Raw genomic sequence first — 19,304 nt, 5'->3', positions numbered from 1 at the left:
GGTTTTTTAATTTTAATACACACATTTTTATACAATTAGTAATAGTAATCTGACAATTTGACATCAGTAAAAGCACAAACAAAAACACCGTTTATTAACAATAATAACGCAAATATTTTCATCCAAAATCGACCCAAGTCTGACAACCATTACGGACCAAATCCAAGATGGCGACGTGCATTTCGGCTTATCGGGTAAGTCGGTTAATCGGGTAAAAAGCCCCCGCAAACAGGCAACCCGATTAAGCGGAATGCACTGTATATGTATTTGATGATTTTTAATTTTTAGAATAGTATTATAATTACATGTACAGGGCAACAGGCGGTATTGAAGGTTCTTCTGTTGCTTAAAGTTTAGTTCCTCTTTTCCAACATTGCTACTATGCTTGAAATAGAGTTATCCAATTTGGAAGGCTTCAACAGTAGTAGAAAAGATGATATTCCCCTTCGTGCAAACTAAAATTTCAATATTGAAAAAAAAAGTTTTTCTGTACTTCAATGAGAGAGAGATCTTTTGTATCATTTAATACAAATGTAAAAGTGGATTTTCATCTTCATTGTTCAGTATCCAAAAGGTCTAGGCAGCACAGTGGCAGAGTTGGATATCAGTCATGCCGTCGGCAAGTTTGATAAGACAAAGTTCAGCATGATGCTACCAGAGGTGGAGGAAAAGCTAAAGACTCTGTGTGGAGGTGACGTGCAGCATGTTGTCCTGTTTGGTATTGAGGTAAGACATTTCTAATGTTCAAGGATATAAAGTATAAATACAATAGGAGAAGTGTAAGTATTTATTACTGCAGGGCGAAGGAGAAGGAGGTAAACCTCCCCAAGGGGAGGGGGGTATATAGGTAGCAGTGTACAGTAAAAATGCCAAATTCTGAAAAATATGGCACATGTTTTAGATATGTAAACATTGCCAGTTAACCTTACATATAACCTCTAATAAAGTATATATATTTGAAATCTGTACAACATTTGCAATTTTAATAGAGCTCTGAAGGATAAGTAAACTGATATTTTCTGTGATTTTTAGAGCTGTGAATACCATGGTAACAGCTTAACAAATTCTCAAAAATTGCTAAATATTATGATATTTGACCCAAAATGGCACAATTCTCTACACAATTTTTTTTCTGAAACCTATTTAAAATTAGATATCTCTATCCCAAAGACAGAATTAATCTTGTTTGGACATATGTTGTAAATTAAGTTTTTCCGCTATCTTACCTTTTCTGTGGGCTTCCATTTTGCGCTGTAGGCAAAACTAAATTTCCTGTGTAAACACACGTTCGGAAAATCCGGATATTTAAAATCCGGAACCAATTTATTGATTTTTGTTTTAATAAATGTGAAGCCTGTATGTACTACTTCATACTGAATATACCAATTATAGTGTACATTTATTTTTTCATTTTTTATGCATATCATAATACAGGAGTTATTTGCTTAACAAAAAAATTGCCCATGGCCAGGCTGTCTTACTGTGGTGTGCTACCTTATACATCACTTTTTCAAATTCTAATTTTACTAAAAACCCTATGAATGTCTACAACATGTTCCGACGAACAAAATGACATATCCGGTTACTGTGTATCTTTAATAGTCACCGAGTATTGCTGATTTCCCTGAGAGGTGTATTTTGACAACTTTTTCTCCCAATCCAGTAATAAGGGGAGGTAATTTTAAAGATGAAAACTCCCATAATTCTGTATATCTCTTGAATAAAGTTGTGTTTTGAGTTGAATGTGGTACTTTGAGTCTCTGTGCATGTAATCAAGCAAAAAATACTATACAACTATCAAATTTAGCCTTGTAATATGACGTCATAGTTGCCATGACGTCATCAGATGGTATCTATGACGTCATAAATACTCAATGGTGTCATAATAAATAACCAAATTCCTTTCCAAACCTCAGCTTAGCAACGCATGCAATATTCTAACCGATAAATCATGACATGACATCCAAGATTTCAAAATGTCATGCCCATGACATCACAATCATCTGTTTCCACCCCGGTTATTCAGATATGTACCAATGATCATATGAAAGTGTCCGCTGATCCCATTTTATGCGGAAAATGCTATTTTTTCTGCTTTACCGAAGGAAATGACAATAATTGACAATATTGTGTCAACCGTACACTCAATCAATTGAAATTACATGCTTACCATTGTATAAATAAACTGAAAATAATGGTTTCACCAAATATTTCAAAAAATAACACTTACTGTAATAGTTTCCATGGATACGGGGTAATAAATCAGGTAAAACAAACCAGAATTCAGTCTATATGGTTTGTTAGATACCCAATAAGTTATATTGGGTTTGTTATAAAACATAGAATATCTTTTCAATTTACACTGACTCATTAACATTATGCTTAATTAACCCACCCTTAAAATGGGTAGATATGCGAGTTACCTCCCTTGATTCCTCTAATATGACAAGCCAGTTAATAAACAAGTTTTAGATTGTTTTTATGCATTTGTGAGCAATAATGAATTAAAATGAAGCTTAATCAAGCATAATTAAGCACAATTTCCAAAAAATAACTTTTTTCAGCCCTTATAAGGTAGCAGTGTACAGTAAAAATGCCAAATTCTGAAAAATATGGCACATGTTTTAGATATGTAAACATTGCCAGTTAACCTTACATATAACCTCTAATAAAGTATATATATTTGAAATCTGTACAACATTTGCAATTTTAATAGAGCTCTGAAGGATAAGTAAACTGATATTTTCTGTGATTTTTAGAGCTGTGAATACCATGGTAACAGCTTAACAAATTCTCAAAAATTGCTAAATATTATGATATTTGACCCAAAATGGCACAATTCTCTACACAATTTTTTTTCTGAAACCTATTTAAAATTAGATATCTCTATCCCAAAGACAGAATTAATCTTGTTTGGACATATGTTGTAAATTAAGTTTTTCCGCTATCTTACCTTTTCTGTGGGCTTCCATTTTGCGCTGTAGGCAAAACTAAATTTCCTGTGTAAACACACGTTCGGAAAATCCGGATATTTAAAATCCGGAACCAATTTATTGATTTTTGTTTTAATAAATGTGAAGCCTGTATGTACTACTTCATACTGAATATACCAATTATAGTGTACATTTATTTTTTCATTTTTTATGCATATCATAATACAGGAGTTATTTGCTTAACAAAAAAATTGCCCATGGCCAGGCTGTCTTACTGTGGTGTGCTACCATAGGAGTTGATACACCATAGGGAAAGGGGAAGGAGGTAAACCTCCCCAAGGGGAGGGGGGTATATAGGAGTTGATACACCATAGGGAAAGGGGAAGGAGGTAAACCTTTCAGGGGGAGGGGGGTATATAGGAAATGATACACCACAGCGAAAGGGGAGGGGTAAACCTCCCCAAGGGGAAGGTATATGGGAGATGACACACCCCAAGGGAAGGGGAAGGAGGTAAACTTAGAGTTGACGCACCCCAGGGGAAGGGTCATGACACCTATAACATAAGCTATACAGGTGAGGTGGCAGAATATAGAGTTGAATATATACAAGGGCCTGGGATTTGAAGATTAGAAACTCCAGTTGACAGGAGCCAGATGGAATACATGTAAGACTATAGAGTAAGGAAGAGGAAATGTTGAAACAATTATTCAAAGATGACAATTTACAGGGAGTACATGTAGATGGAAGGTTAGTTGTGTCATTATCAGTATGGACGAGATGGAGAAGATAGAGATCTCCAACAAATCTGTGATCCTCAGCAACAGTGTGTGCAGCAGTGAACATTCATGATGAGAACTGATATCTATATGTTTTTGTCCTAGGCTCATGTGTGTGTCCAGCAGACTGTCATTGACCTTCTATCGCGGGACATAGAGGTTCATGTTGTGGCCGACGCCACCTCCTCCAGGAATCAGATGGACCGTTTGTTTGCCTTTGAAGTAAGTCTGATAACAGAAATGAAAAATGCATTAATCTTAATGTAACAGAGCATGATAGATTAAATTCATTTCAATGCCACTACCAGGGATCAAACCGAAGGCCTCCCAGATTGCTAGTCTAAAGCTCAAGTAATCAAGCTGAAGACAGGTTATACTCCTATAAAGGGGTTATCTCTAGCCAAGTCCATATATAGTGCAGCTAGTATTTAATAGGGTTACATTACTTATACAATGTATGATAACATGTTGTTAGACTGATATATATTTTTCATTTTATTTTGCTGATCAATGAGTTGACATGCAGGTAATGTGTATGACGTGGTATGATAGATTTATCTCCAGTCAATTTTGTGGACGAAGGGAGATAATTCAATGATTTTCACTGCACTTTATTCCTACGCTTATTTCTAGTCAGCTCATTTTTTTGTGATTTTGTCACCTGTATATAATTTCAAATGTGTGAGGTTCTACCCTGTATGGAAATGTGTTTATGGGAGTTGTTTTACTTGTGTACAGAGTAATTAGAGTAATTAAGGGCATGCTAACATTGATATTGCCAGTAAAGTCAGGCTTCATGGTACAATGTTTCTCGATCTCAAACAAACTTTCTGGAAAATTTCCTAAGGCATTTAGGAATAAACACTTCTGTGATGAGAACAACAAAACTAAGGCCAACCATTCTTTTTCATCCAAAGCAATAATGCCATATACTTTATCATATATACTATGCTTGCTTAAAATATCACTTGAATAGCATACTCAATATGTTCCAAGAGTTGATAATGCCCACCCAAATTAACTGACTGCCAATATCCAATTTCACAATCCACTTGACAGAAAAGGCAAAGTGAAATTTATACACTTACAATAATGCTAGACCCTTCCTATTAAGGAGGGGGAGTTTCAATGTTGGACCATGTTACTCCTACAGAAGCCATAGAAATCCTGCATATATTGTTAGCATACATATAAACAAGCTAGTTAATACTTTAGCTCTCTTTGAAACCCCTGACTTTTAGTTATGATGAACGTGTGTTGCATTTCAGCGATTCCGCCACAGTGGTGCTACTGTGACCACCAGTGAGGCAATCCTGTTACAGTTTATAGGGGATAAAGACCATCCACAGTTTAAACCCATCCAACAGCTCATCAAGAAAAGTGCTCCTGACTCCGGACTTGTCACCAAATTGTAGACTATTGAAACTATCCAGCAACTCATCAAGAAAAGTGCTCATGACTCCAGTCTTGTCACCAAATTGTAGGCTATTTAAACCCATCCAACAGCGCATCAAGAAAAGTGCTCATGACTCCGGACTTGTCACCAAATTGCAGACTATTAAAACCCTGTCCTGGACACCAAACATGTCACCAAACTTTATGACAGTTTAAACTACCCAGTAACTGAGGAAAAAGGTCAACTGTAGAAAATTTCAATTCCCCAGCAACTCAAGAAAAGTGCCCCTAATGACAGACTTGTCATCAAACGTTATTACTGTTTAAACTACCCAGTAACTCCTGAAAAGTGTCCCGACTCTGGACTACCAGTCCGTACTGTAGACTGTTACTACCAGATTAGTCTATAGACTGTTTATCTTAATTACTACCATATTTTGGCTTCACCAATATACTGTGTTTCTGTGCATTTAATAGAGTGGTAATTCATTTCCTATTTTTGACTAAAGGTGTCTGTATACCAAGGTTTGTAAGTGTGTAACAAGGAGAGTCTGAGTTTGTCACTATTCAGGCCATTATTGACGAATTGTGGAAGGATGTGGGAGATATTTGTTGATCAAATTCATGTTGAAATAAAAAAAAATTTAAACAAACACATACAGTGCTTTATTTATCATTTAGTCTCCATGAAAGCTGGGTCCACGTCCCGAGACTGGGTACACTGGTGTTCTGCCAACAGCTTTGAGCCAACCTGTTTGCCGTGGGTTGCATCTCGTAATCTGGGGAAAGATTATCCTGGTTGTTAAAACACACCACTTTGGCTTCGGACTCCAGATAGATGAGAGATAGTACGGACCCTGTACTATCAATCGGCTGGTCACGCCGAGCCCGGGATATTTAATATCTAGAGAGAATAACAATTTTCGCACAAACAAAATCATATTCTTTCTCGAGTATATTACTCTGTGTAACCCTGACACGTCGGCGCTGGAGAGCCGCGCCTCAAGCAGTGTCCCCTTGTTTGGGCTCCGAGGAGGGTGGGGGCACGAGTAATGAATCACATAACTACTTAACATGTCTAAAATAAACCAAAAAACCCCAAAATGAGAATAACCTAAACAACACAACTTCCGATACGACTTTCCCTAAGTATCTCCTTATATCAGCGAAGGAGACTGGGAAAAAATATCATCGCTATCGCCCATCATCATCCAGAAAACTAACAAAGGATGCCTTGGTACAGCCAAATCCGTCAAGCCCTTGAGATCTTGTTAAGGATCAAAATAAAACGCAAAACAGTAAAATCAAGTACGTTTGTCCTCACGTTCGCAGTGCCAGATGTAACGTCTTGCCCTACATACCAAATCCTCTACGATGCCGTAACTGCCAGAGATACGGCCATCATGAGGACAGATGCAGGCGGAGAGAGGTTTGTGAACACTGCGGACGAGAGGGCCACAACGACGCTGATAGTTGCGATCACCGGAAAACGATGTGTCAATTGCAAGGGCAACCATGCAGCCTCCTCTCGAGACTGTCGTTCCTGGAAGAAAGAGAGGGAAATTCTGCTGGTAAAGTATACCCGCAACATTTCCTTCCCTGAAGCCAGGAAAGCGGTCGAGAGTTATGACCCTGCTGCGTTGTCCTATGCATCAATAACAAAGTCAAAAACACAACAGCATCAAATAGCAGTCAGCGATGCAAATGTACAAGCTTACTTTGATAAGCCAGCGATCGGTACGGAGGTACCACCTTTGATAGACGAAAGGAAAGATAGGATTCTTTTCGGTTTGGCATCCCGTTTCAAGTCAGGTAGGGTAGCGTCTAAGAGCACTTCGCCATTAGTTAGACCTTCCCAGCCAGACAAAACGGCAGTTATCAAAACAAATATGCCAGCACCTCCAGCACATGTACACCTGCACGCCAGATAACACAAAGATCGAAGCCGAAGGTCACCCACCACAGGCGGACTGTATCACAGCCGTCAGACCTTAATAAGATTGCTGGTAACACCAATAAACGACCAGCAACCACACCACCTCAAGACCAACGAAAAACGAAGGTAAAACTGCACAGATTACCTTCCTTAAACAACACCAAGCCGAACAAAGGCTCAGATGACCCTATCCATGGTCATAACAGGTACGACATTCTTGCGGAAGACAGTGAGTTTGGTGACAGCAATGCAAAAAGAATAGCTGGAAGGAATACATTTCTAAAATATCTTCAAACACATCATCTAAAAAGATATGGGATCAGATACGAAAAATAAGTGGAAAACGAAAAACAGCACCAGCATCCCATCTTATCAACAATAACCAAATTTACTCTTCTACATCTGAAATTGCAAATGCATTTGCCAAAAATATAGCACAGAACTCATCCGCCAAAAATCACTCCAAAAAATTCCAAGTCTTTCAAAAAAGAGAAAGAAAAGAAACGTCTTAACTTTAAATAATCCAACACAGAAAGTTACAACAAGCCTTGCGATCTCCCGGGGTTGTTTGAATCGCTAACAAGATGAAATGATTCAGCAGCTGGGCCAGATGAAATTCCGTACCAATTCCTGAAACATTTACCAGAATCATCATTACGATGTCTCTTATATATTTTTAATCAAGTATACGCTTCCGGAAAGATCCCGAGTCTTGGAAAGAATCTACAATTATTCCAATTCAAAACCTGGCAAGGACGCTAATGAACCAACTAATTACCGTCCTATCTCTCTAACGAGCTGCATTTGTAAAACACTTGAACGGATGATGAACACTAGACTTGTTTGGTTCCTTGAATCCAATAATATTTTGAGTCCACTCCAAAGCGGATTCAGAAACCGCAGAGGAACGGTAGACCATCTAGATTAGAAACCTTCATTCGGGAAGCTTTCGCAAAGAAGGAACATCTTGTTGCTGTGTTCTTTGATCTTGAAAAAGCATACGATACTACATGGTTATATGGTATTATGAAAGACCTGCATGAAATTGGTGTACATGGGAATCTCCCAAAATTCATTTCAAATTACATATCTGACAGACATTTTTAAAGTTCGCGTTGGCTCAACTTATTCCGAAACAGCCAAACAGGAAATGGGAGTCCCTCAGGGTGGGATCCTTTACGTAACTCTTTTCGGTCTGAAAATCAACAGTATAACTAAATGTCTCGGTAAGTCAACTGAAGGGTCTCTATTCGTTGATGACTTCTTGATCTGCTATAGGTCGAAGAACATGCACACGATAGAACGACAACTTCAACAATGTTTAGGCAAACTACAAACATGGGCAGATGAAAACGGCTTCAAATTTTCCAGATCAAAAACTGTCTGCATGCACTTCGGCCAAAAACGAAAACCGCATAATGATCCAGATATAACATTAAATGGTAGAAAAATTTCAGTTGTCGAGCAGTTCCTCGGACTAATTTTCGATTCGAAACTTTCCTTTGTTCCACATATTAAACACCTAAAGGATAAGTGCTCAAAGGTAATGAACATTTTACGCGTACTATCCCATACTGACTGGGGTGCAGACCATGAAATGCTCTTGCGCTTTTATAGGGCACGTATTCGATCAAAACTCGACTATGGTTCCATCGTTTATGGATCGGCACACAATTCTTACCTGCAGATGTTGGATCCTATCCATAACCAAGGATTATGTCTAGCACTTGGTGCTTTCCGAACAACACCAGTGCAGAGCCTTTATGTAGAGGCAAATGAACCATCTTTAAATGACCGAAGGAAACAAGTTGCTCTTCAATATGCCGCCCAATTGAAATCCAACCCGAAAAACCCGGCTTTTGATCTTGTTGTCAATCCGAAATACCGAAACATATTCACCCAAAACCAAAAACTCTTACCAACATTTGGCATAAGAATTTCGAATTTCCTTCATGAACTTATCATAAGGTTAGACAACATAGGCTAGTACACCGTATCGGATGTACCGCCATGGCTTGTCGAAACACCGGATATTAACCTTACTCTACACGAGAGGGCAACATCGAGTGCATTACCCGAAGAACACAAATCCTCCTTTCGGGAGTGCATTTCAGATTTTCCCGATCACGTTCAGATCTACACTGATGGCTCAAAAGATGGAGAAAAGGTCTCCACAGCATGCTACACCGATCACCATTGTTCTTCAATCCGCTTACCAGATGGTGCCTCTATTTTCTCTGCGGAAGCATGTGCCATCGATTTGGCCCTCGACCATATCGATGAACAACGTATTAGAAAGGCAATCATTTGTTCCGACTCTCTATCTGTCCTTCAGAATTTACAATTACGAGATCCAAAAAATATACTCATACTTTACTTTGGATTCCGAGCCATGTCGGAATTAAAGGCAACGAACTTGTTTGGCCCTAACTTTTTTTTTAACTTTCAAGATTGCTACTGTTTTGACCCATACATATCGTCACCAACGAGTCACAGAAAGATGAAACAGATGTATACAGTTCTATGTATAACTAAATATATATTTAAATATTCGGGCTACATTCAAGATGGCACCTCTTTTGGCCAAGTTTATCTTTACCGAGGATTACCTTGCAGTTGCGTGTAAAATATAAATTCTTATGAATAGTGATAAATGAATCTTGAAACATACATGTTAAATATACATACTATATACAGATAATTGATTAAATCATACGGTTGTGCCCTTTTGTACTTACCAACTAGTAAGGGTTTTCCTGACTTCACATCGTGAATACACGCTTTGGTCCCTTAAATCACTCACGAAGAAACTGAAATAACTATTTCGCAGTTTTATATTCACGAATCGCCTTATACTGTATCTATTGCTAAATATTGTTGAAGCTCTCCTTACGAAGTTATTTTCAGTACTGACAATGAAATATGCTAAAAAGTAGAAATATGACTGGCTGAGGATAATCACCCTTGGACATTGTTCCCTTGTAGTGTCATGGTAAAGAGTTGGTGTAAATAACAGTATTCTGATCGTTTCCAATTTGAAGTGTGATTGGAAGTTGAAGTAGAATGCTACTGGACTGTCTCTGTGTTGTCTTATTGGTGTGGATATTCAAAGAAACGGAATCCAAGTTCACGTTTAGTTCCCCCACTATATTATGCATTAGGAGCAGTAGATCAGGTAAACGAGGATTTGGATAACGTAGCGACCTCGTATCACCATATGCACATATTTATAACAGTCTTTGCTGTAATGGAGTGGTGACAATGTAGATTGTGCGATTACATTATTGCAACTGACGTATTCTTATAGATAGAGACCTTTGAGCTATATATTCCGGTGTAGGCTCTCTATCGCGACAATACGCCAGTAGTTGTACCGTGATCGTTCTTAACAGAGACATATCTCTGTTCTTAAGAGTAGAGTCGGGGTACGTAATTTCGCACACTTTCGGTATGTATTTAAATACATTTCCATCAAATCAATTTAAAATAAAGAAAGAATACCTCACATTGTTAGATGTACAAATGCTTCGTAACATACAAGTGTGCAACCTGATATGCGCACACGTATCACTGCGAGCTGATGTCAACTTGTGTTTATTGCTGGGTTTGAAGACGATCGGGAACGTGATTTCGCACACCCATCTAACTTTTGTTGGTAAAAATAGTTTTCAGCCAATTTGTAGACAAATAACATCCTAAATTAAGATTAAGCCCAATTCCATGATTAAAAAAATCTTTAAAAACAAAACTGGAAAGTGTCAATTTACCGCCATTTTTTGCTTTAAATAATGACCGCTCCCTACGGAGGTAATGTAAACAAGGCGGTGAAAATGACGGGGTGTCTGCAGGTCAACGCTGTTATTAGTTATACTTTAGTAGATTTGTATTAAAACTTGTTTTCAAAACGAACTTAATCTGAAAAGATGTACTGAAAATGGCAAATGTTCCACTAAAGGTTGGCATTAGTCAACATATAAACAAAAAAGCACAGTCCTCGACCACTTGTAGGAAAAACGCAAAAAATCGTCAGGTGTGCGAATTTACGTACTCTCCGAAATTACGTACCATTGCTCTACCATAGCTTAATGAAAAGCTAGTCCGTTTTGGTGTTTATATAGGAGGACACTGGTGGTGCCAAATTTTCAGTCACCAGTAGGGACTTGTGTGTGAGAGACAGACGACTGATCCGAGGTAGGAGTTTGGCCAATTATTTCATTAGATATTTTATGACAAAAGACAATTAGTCATTTTGATATCACTAAATCTGTGGCATGTTGTTAACATGATTACATTTTGACAGCACTAAAACTGTGGAGTGATGCAAACGTGATTTTGATATCGCTGAAACTGTGGAGTGTTGTAAACGTGATTATATTTTTACATTACTAAAACTGTTTTTATAAACGTGATTATATTTTTACATTACTAAAACTGTTTTTATAAACGTGATTATATTTTTACATTACTAAAACTGTTTTCATAAACGTGATTATATTTTTACATTACTAAAACCGTTTTTGTAACGTGATTATAGTTTTACATTACTAAACTATTTTTGATTATATTTTTATCATGCTTAGTTAGCGGTATTTTATCGTGACTGGAAACACGAGATCCTTGTGTGTATTCGCGTCATATTGGCGAGATCACATGACGTTACTTGCTTGGCCGTTCTTATCTATTCATTCTAACGGACCGGGTCTGACTTTGAGAGAAGAATCGCCCTCGGTGACACTGATAAGGCTTTTTTTTTTTTTGCAGGATTCCTCACACTCTCCTCACAATGGTCACACAGACGGTGCTTATATTTTCAGTCCTTTTTGGACTGGCTCTAAGGTGAGAAGATTTTCATTCAGCATTCCATTTCTTATTTGTTTGAACAACTTATATGATAAAAACTCATCCATTCCCTTGCATGATCGGGTCGGGTTAGTATCTCAAAGTCTGTTCATGGGGATATCGCGGAGACCAAGTGATTTATCCCACTGAATGCTGATCGTAAAGGGCGAGTAAAAGTGACCCTCTGTAGTTTGAAGAACATTCATTTTATGATACCAGTACTCATATATGACCTTTGTCGTTGTGGTCTAGGACAGGTGGTTTGTTGGCGCCCAGTTCCTCCCCTGTTTCCTTTACATCAGGGACACCACTTCATCATCTACACGTATTCGATGTTCTTTAGACCAAATTAACACCATTAATTACCGACTAAGGACAACACCGCCTCTTTACTCTAACTTCTGTTCAGGACGGTTTTTATTTTTCTGATTTCCCTGATGGGTTTCTGCACTTTTAGCCTCCATCATTACTGACGAGTCTTAGCTGATCCTAAGTTATCACTTAGGCTTCGGATGCGACACTTTAAACGCTAAGTTTGTTTGGCTCATCGACTAGAATCGCTAATTACTTACAAAAACGTTTCTCAACTAGTGGAATATCTGCCCACGAGGATTGTCCAATATTGAAGCTCAACATAACCGATTCATAAGTGTCTCCTCCTCCTTTGTGTGACATGGTTCGGACCACTTGTAAATTGAACTCATTTAACGACCACTGATGGAAGAAAAGGTCATACTGGAAATACATTTTTACGGTAGCTTTCTGTCTCAACCTACTGATGTTTTAATTGATTTTTCTTACTGAGTATCCATGGTGATTGTTGTACACTAATAATATGACTTAAAATGGACCGGGATAGATGTCGTGTCATTAGCCTGTGACGTGATAATTCAATGAATTTGCACTATAAAGGACCCTTTCAATGACCAATTTGATTTAGACATCGTCTTCAGATGAAATCTGTTAATTACAGGAAAAACCAACAAAACAATCAATAAGTAGTTTCATATTGAGTCCATCTCTATCCAGTTTATACAATTGTGTAAAGTTCATCTCTACAAAGTTTATACTTTTGTGTAAAGTCCATCTCTATAACGTTTATACTTTTGTGTAAAGTCCATCTCAATACATATTTATACTTTTGTGTAAAGTCCATCTTTATAACGTTTATACTTTTGTGTAAAGTCCATCTCTACAAAGTTTATACTTTTGTGTAAAGTCCATCTCTATATCGTTTATACTTTTGTGTAAAGTCCATCTCAATACATATTTATACTTTTGTGTAAAGTCAATCTTTATAACGTTAATACTTTTGTGTAAAGTCCATCTCTACAAAGTTTATACTTTTGTGTAAAGTCCATCTTTATAACGTTTATACTTTTGTGTAAAGTCCATCTCTATAACGTTTATACTTTTGTGTAAAGTCCATCTCTATAACGTTTATACTTTTGTGTAAAGTCCATCTCTATACAGTTTATACTTAAGTCCGTCTCTATGTAGTTTATACTTTTGTGTAAAGTCCATACACATCCATACATATTTATATTTTATGTGCCCATCACTTAATTTTGTGTAATGTGTATCTCCGTACACGTTTATTTTGGTGTGAATTAACCTCTATCCATGCATTTATACTGTTGTGTAAATAATCCTTTACATTCCTGTTGAACTGTTACGACAGTGCCCATTCCAGCCCTAGTGGGGGAATGTTGATTCCAGACATCGTGAATCGACTTTGGATCAACTCGGACATCAATGATGACAGTCACCTGAGTGAAACAGAGTTCTTTAGGGAGTTCATCGACAACTTCGACCATGACGGTAGTTTCCATTTTGTTTTTTTTAAGGTCACCTGAGACGAAGTCGCGATCGCCTTTTGTCCGGCGTCTTCCGCCATGCGTCGTAAATAATTCACATTTTCAACTTCCTCTCAGTTACCAACAGGTCCAGAGACCTGATATTGGGTCTGTAGCATGCTGAAATGAAGGCCTACCAAGTTTGTTCAAATGGATGACATTGGGCTTCATTCAAGGTCATAGGGTCAAATATGCTAAAAATTTTACAGCTTCTTCCTGATATTCAAAAGGCCCAGATACCTAATGCCCTGCAGGTAGGGCGTAAGAATTGTACCTGCTGCCCCCATTGCATGATCGTAAGAGGCGACTAAACTTGGGATCTTATTTTTTCTTTTCTTTCTGAACAACTTTCTTCTTCCTAATGTCTCCCTTGACAATGCCTCACTTTTGGTCTTTAGTTGAGAGCGTTCGCCGCTGTGAGGAAGGCTTTGGGCTCTGTCCCCAAGCCGAGACATACCAGAGTCTTTAAAAAATGGTAGTTGCTACTCCTGCTTAGCGCTCAGCATATTGGGAGTGGGACGACTGGTTCGCCCGTTGTCAGTATAATGTGACCGGGTTGGGTGTGCTGCTGGGTGTCTTCGGCAGTATGCTCCAGTGAGGTAGCACTATAAATCGGCAAAAGTTCCGGCCTATCACAAGGAGACTTAACACGAACATACCCCAGCCTCCGAAAACACACATACGCATTCAACACACGCATGCATGTCGCACGCACGGGGAGCCGTCCTTAAATGACCTTGGCTGTTAATAGGACGTAAAACAAAATAAACCAAACCAAACCTAATATTAGGTCTGTAGCATGCTGGGATAAAATACTACAAAGTTTGTTCCAATGGATGACCTTGAACTTCATTCAAGGTCACATGGGTCAAATATGCTTAAATCTTTAAACAACATCTTCTCAATTACCAACAGGCCCAGGGACCTGAAATTGGGTTTGTAGCATGCTGAGATGAACCGCTACAATGTTTATTCAAATGGATGACTTGACCTTTATTCAAGGTCACGGGGGTTAAATGTGCTAAAATTATTTAAACGACTTCTCCTTGATAACCAAAAGGCCTAGAGACCAAATATTTGGTCTGTAGCATGTTGGGATGAATCGCTACATCGTTTGTTCAAATGGATGACCTTGACCTTCATTCAAGGTCAAAGGGGTCAAATATGCTAAAATATTTAAAGGACAATTTCTTGATAACCAAAAGGCCAAGAGACCCATTTTAGGTCTGTAGCATGCTGGGATGAAGCGATACAAAGATTGTTCAAAATGATGACCTTGACCTTTATTCAAGGTCACAAGGGTCAAATATGCTAAAATCTTTAAAGGACATCTTCTTGATAACCAAAAGACTCAGAGACCCAATATCAATTAAGTATGTAGCATGCGTGGATAAAGGGCTACACAGTTTGTTCAAATGGATGATCTTGACCTTAATTCAAGGTCACAGGGGCCAAATATGCTAAAATATATCAAAACTCAGGTGACTGTTTAGGCCCATAGGACTCTTGTTATTTCGTTGTTGTTTTTTTTACGTTCAATACAGTCAAAAAACTATTTGAGCTCGTTTCATGCAACAAACCATTGATAATATCTAGTATAATCACGTAAGATCATTGTGTTGTGTCCGTTTATCACATACATTTTTTTCTGTTTTTTTTTTAACAGGCAGCCGGTCTGTAAGTGAGAACGAGTTTGTACACCAGTGGGGCCATAATTACAACGAACACAGAGACGTCACGCTGCACGTGTTCCAACACTTCGATCTGGACGGAGATAACATGCTGAGTCAGGCTGACCTCAGTAGGCTTTTCCACCACATGGATTACAACAGTGAGAAATGATGGGATTCTTTGTCTTATATCGAAGGCACCCCTACCTAGCTTTGGGAACTTTTTTTGGAATGTTCTATCTTAACATGTGTGTGTGTATGTGTGTTTTTGTTTTTGTTTTTTGTGTGTGAGTGGGTGTGTGTGTGTGATTTTGGTAAGTTAACGATAATTTTGTAAAATTAACTAAACGCACCCTTGAAAACTATTCTTATTCTTCAGCAACGTGTTCAAGTCCGAAACTCTCTTGAGATAAAATATCTTGAGTATATCTTATGAAATGTATTTATGACCAAAATGAAGCAGCCACGAAGTTTTTTTGTTTTTTTTTTAAGTTTTGATAAACATATTCGCCGAATCACGGGTTAGCATTTGGTCAAATATGTTCTTCCAGCTAGGCCTACAAGAAAGCAAATTTTGTTCTACGATAACGGGGTGTTGTTGTTTACAATTCCCTATTAAAACAATGTTATTATCAATCTTCATGTTTTGTTTTACCAGCTGACAATCAGATCAGTAAGGCCGAATTCACTACCCTGATGGCTTACGTAAGTATTACTTACTTACCAAGTAAAGTACCATGACGTCATGACGTCTTTGGTATCTGGCTGGTACCTCATCCATTGATAGTAGTAGCAATACGTCATCATTTCTGGTGTACCTGTCATACACAACAGTCCATGCATATCACGACAGCATCACTTCATGTGCACTTAAAATACGCTTGTCACTATTCTACTGTTTATTTTATAACTTTAAAATCTCATGGTTGTTTTGATATACCGAGCAGTTCGATATTGGAGTGTATACCCGGCCAGGTCTGAAGTACATGCATCTAGTCTAAGCACATGGAGTTCTAAATAATATTTGTATGCAATCTTCGCCTTTAAAATGATTTATAACATATCAATACGTATATACTAACACTGGTGGTAATTTCATTGCGAACATTTCAATCACCGGAAATATCTGTTGTTAAACTGTACTCAGTGGCGTAGCTAGACCTGTTTTGATGTGTACGCAGATGTGGTGCCAAAAGTGAGGGGGGGGGGGGGGGGGGGGGGGGGTATGTGGATTTAAAAAATAAACAATGACAATCAAAGCTTCAGGATTTTTTTTTTTTTGAAATTATGTGTTCGCACTTGCGTACCCGCGTATAGGAAGCTACGCCCCTGGTACTTTCCCCAACTCAATATTACAAAGTGAATAGAAAAAGAGAGAACACATCTTTCCCGATTTTATCAAACATGGACTTCATTGTAATTCATTAGTGGTTTAAGTCATTTGAGGGTAAGATAACTGTCTAGAATGGAGCCTTTGACCTGGTATCTGATTCTACCGTCGTTTCTCATGGATTTATTTTTTATATGATGTACTTATGTCTGTATTGTCGTGTGCTGACGCTGGTGTACAAAATATCACTCAAACGGTTTTAAAAAGTCCTGTGATTTATTCCGTGTTTTTATTGTTATTTACCGCAGATATTTGGTCGCCTCCCCTATGACTGATCTGTCCGAGACGTTAATTGTACCGATAATGGCAAATAAATGATTCCGCACGTTATGTTTGATCTCGTTGTGTTTACAAATCATTGGACACCCTAGGACATACAAGATCACAAGAAAGTAATTCTGACCATCACATATTTTAGGAGATACAACAACAGACTACCAAAAAATATAATTCAAATCGAAAGCAAAATTTAAAAAAACGTCTGTGGATTTACACGGAAACCAATCGACAAGGTCCAGAAGAGTAGAACCAGGCGTTTCGGAAGGAAACATTTCTTCTGATTCATCTGCGACACCATATACATGTAAACCGAGGTAAATTCCGTGTAGTGTAACAAAGGAACCATCTGGTATATCAACAAATGCATCCAACTGCATATTTTCACAGAATATTTCACAATGAGATTTTGACGTGAAAATTCTTTACAAAATAGGAAATCCATAACAATAAAATTGAAATCAATATGTTTATCATGTAGCGCAATGATATGGGGTCACTGTTGGTTAAAGAAATAAGCAAAATGCGATTTAGAAAAAGTTTATTTAAGCATTGAACTGCTTTTAGTTGGAAGTTATGGGCTGATGAATACCAACTGGACAAAGGCAAATTTAATGAAGCGCGCTAGCGTATGACGAGCTGTTATTTAAGCATTGAACTGCTTTCAGTTGGAAGTTATGGGCTGATGAATACCAACTGGACAAAGGCAAATTTAATGAAGCGCGCTAGCGCTTCATGTTGAATTTGCCTTTGTCCAGTTGGCATTCATCAGCCCATAACTTCCAACTAAAAGCAGTTCCATGCTTATATTTACATTTGACAACGATTTTTAAAGACTATATCCAGGAATTTTGCTCCGACGATGAATGAACAAATTATTATTATCGTCAAAGACGGAACAGCCTTTTCAACAGCCATCTTTCGTTATCGCCGACGTGACAATTATGACGTCACTATATGAATGACATCATAATAAAGATTTGGAAGTTATGGACTCATAACTTCCAAGTGAGCTTGGTAAAGTTATATAGTGGGACTGCAGTGTAAATGTAAATATTTAAGCATTGAACGGCTTTCAGTTGGTATTCATATTGACTATGAATGCCAACTGAAAGCCGTTCAATGCTTATATTTACCATCTGCGATTTTTTATTTGTCGTGCGATTTTTTTTTGAAATTTTCAAATTCAAATTTCAGTTGGCAGTTCATAAGCTGGTGAACTCGCAACTGAATTGGTAGGGTTATATAGTGGCAGTGCCATACAATGGTAAATATAATGTCTTTAATTGATTTTTCTCTATATGAATCGATAGGATATTAAAAGACAACACATCATCGATATACACTGTAGCTAAAAGTGATAGGTGTATGGTTTGAAATTATTTTTAGTTAAGACATTTTCTAAAATTAAGGAACGTTGATGAAACTGGGAGAATATCTGTTTAGTTTCGCCTACTACAAAAACATCAAAGAACACCACCATAGTGATGTCAATTGCCCCGTCAGTAATCAACATCTGTCGCAGGAATCGTGATTATGGAATCACACCCATAAAAATTGAATCAACTAGGAAATATAAACTCCGTAGGTAGGGAATGCAAGTATGTTGCTCTCTAGAAATGGAAAATTAACCAATTTGAAATCATCACGCTCATCATCCGGCTTCGTTGTAAGCTGTCCCTCTTGGTTACGTTACGATCAATGGAAGTCGCAGGTGTTGACGAGTCTGTATTGTCCATGATTTTAAGTTCTGCAGGATTATATCAGATCTACATTGTCCCTTTTTTGTTCATTTAACAATAGTCATTAAGAGGTTCTTACATAACGTATTAGTTGATTTCTTTCCGAGCAAAGTCAGCGGTTGCTTATATCGCGCCTGAATTTTGTCTGTACATAAAGCTACATTTTAGATTTCATTTTGAATGCCTGTTTGCATTTTCACACTAATATTCCAACAGATGGCAATGATCCCGAACATGCAGATTCAAAAAAATTGTTTTATTTGACCGCCAAGTCTACTTTTAGTATCATTCGTGAAGGCGATTTAAGCAGAAATTTGGCCACAGAGTCTGCGATTTGTGAAAGCGAATCTAGCAGAAATTTGACATAGTCAGCAATTGGTGAAGGCGAGTCTAGCAGGAATTTTAGCATTTCTAGCGGAAGCGGTTCTCTACAACTTTCTTGGAATATTTTTCTTTTTCTAATAGCAATATTTTCATTTCCGTTATCTGT

General features: G+C 37.8%; 2 protein-coding genes across 3 annotated transcripts in view; both read left to right on the top strand.

Moving 5' to 3' along the window:
* Positions 1 to 621, top strand: part of LOC117333194 — a 51,280-nt gene extending 50,659 nt beyond the window's left edge. Inside the window, exon 24 of the mRNA XM_033892366.1 lies at positions 565 to 621. The gene's annotated coding sequence lies outside the window, so the exon portion shown is untranslated. The remainder of the gene's footprint in view (positions 1 to 564) is intronic.
* A 10,543-nt stretch (positions 622 to 11,164) lies between these two features.
* LOC117333193 lies at positions 11,165 to 17,126 on the top strand. 2 transcript variants are annotated; one of them, XM_033892363.1, is made up of 6 exons: positions 11,165 to 11,232; positions 11,803 to 11,877; positions 13,562 to 13,701; positions 15,403 to 15,567; positions 16,065 to 16,111; positions 17,045 to 17,126. In XM_033892363.1, the coding sequence occupies exons 2-6, from the start codon at positions 11,825 to 11,827 to the stop codon at positions 17,069 to 17,071; spliced, it is 432 nt and encodes a 143-aa protein (XP_033748254.1). In that variant the 5' UTR covers positions 11,165 to 11,232; positions 11,803 to 11,824; the 3' UTR covers positions 17,072 to 17,126. The 2 variants fall into 2 exon arrangements, with proteins under 2 accessions (XP_033748254.1, XP_033748252.1); XM_033892361.1 differs by lacking the exon at positions 11,165 to 11,232 and having other exon boundaries at positions 11,713 to 11,877.
* The last annotated feature ends 2,178 nt before the right edge of the window (positions 17,127 to 19,304 follow it).

The sequence above is a fragment of the Pecten maximus genome, chromosome 8 (assembly GCF_902652985.1).
Source record: "Pecten maximus chromosome 8, xPecMax1.1, whole genome shotgun sequence".
Classification (NCBI taxonomy): domain Eukaryota; kingdom Metazoa; phylum Mollusca; class Bivalvia; order Pectinida; family Pectinidae; genus Pecten; species Pecten maximus.
The sequence above is the reverse complement of the archived record's forward strand: the minus strand, read 5'-3'. Positions and strand labels throughout refer to the sequence as shown.

What these genes read in the sequence shown, in the direction of transcription:
- LOC117333193 (XM_033892363.1), top strand. Translation starts at nt 11,825, where the DNA reads ATGGTCACACAGACGGTGCTTATATTTTCAGTCCTTTTTGGACTGGCT. An exon ending in CTTTTTGGACTGGCTCTAAG is followed by an intron (nt 11,878 to 13,561) that starts GTGAGAAGATTT and finishes CTGTTACGACAG; the next exon opens with TGCCCATTCCAGCCCTAGTG. An exon ending in CGACAACTTCGACCATGACG is followed by an intron (nt 13,702 to 15,402) that starts GTAGTTTCCATT and finishes TTTTTTTAACAG; the next exon opens with GCAGCCGGTCTGTAAGTGAG.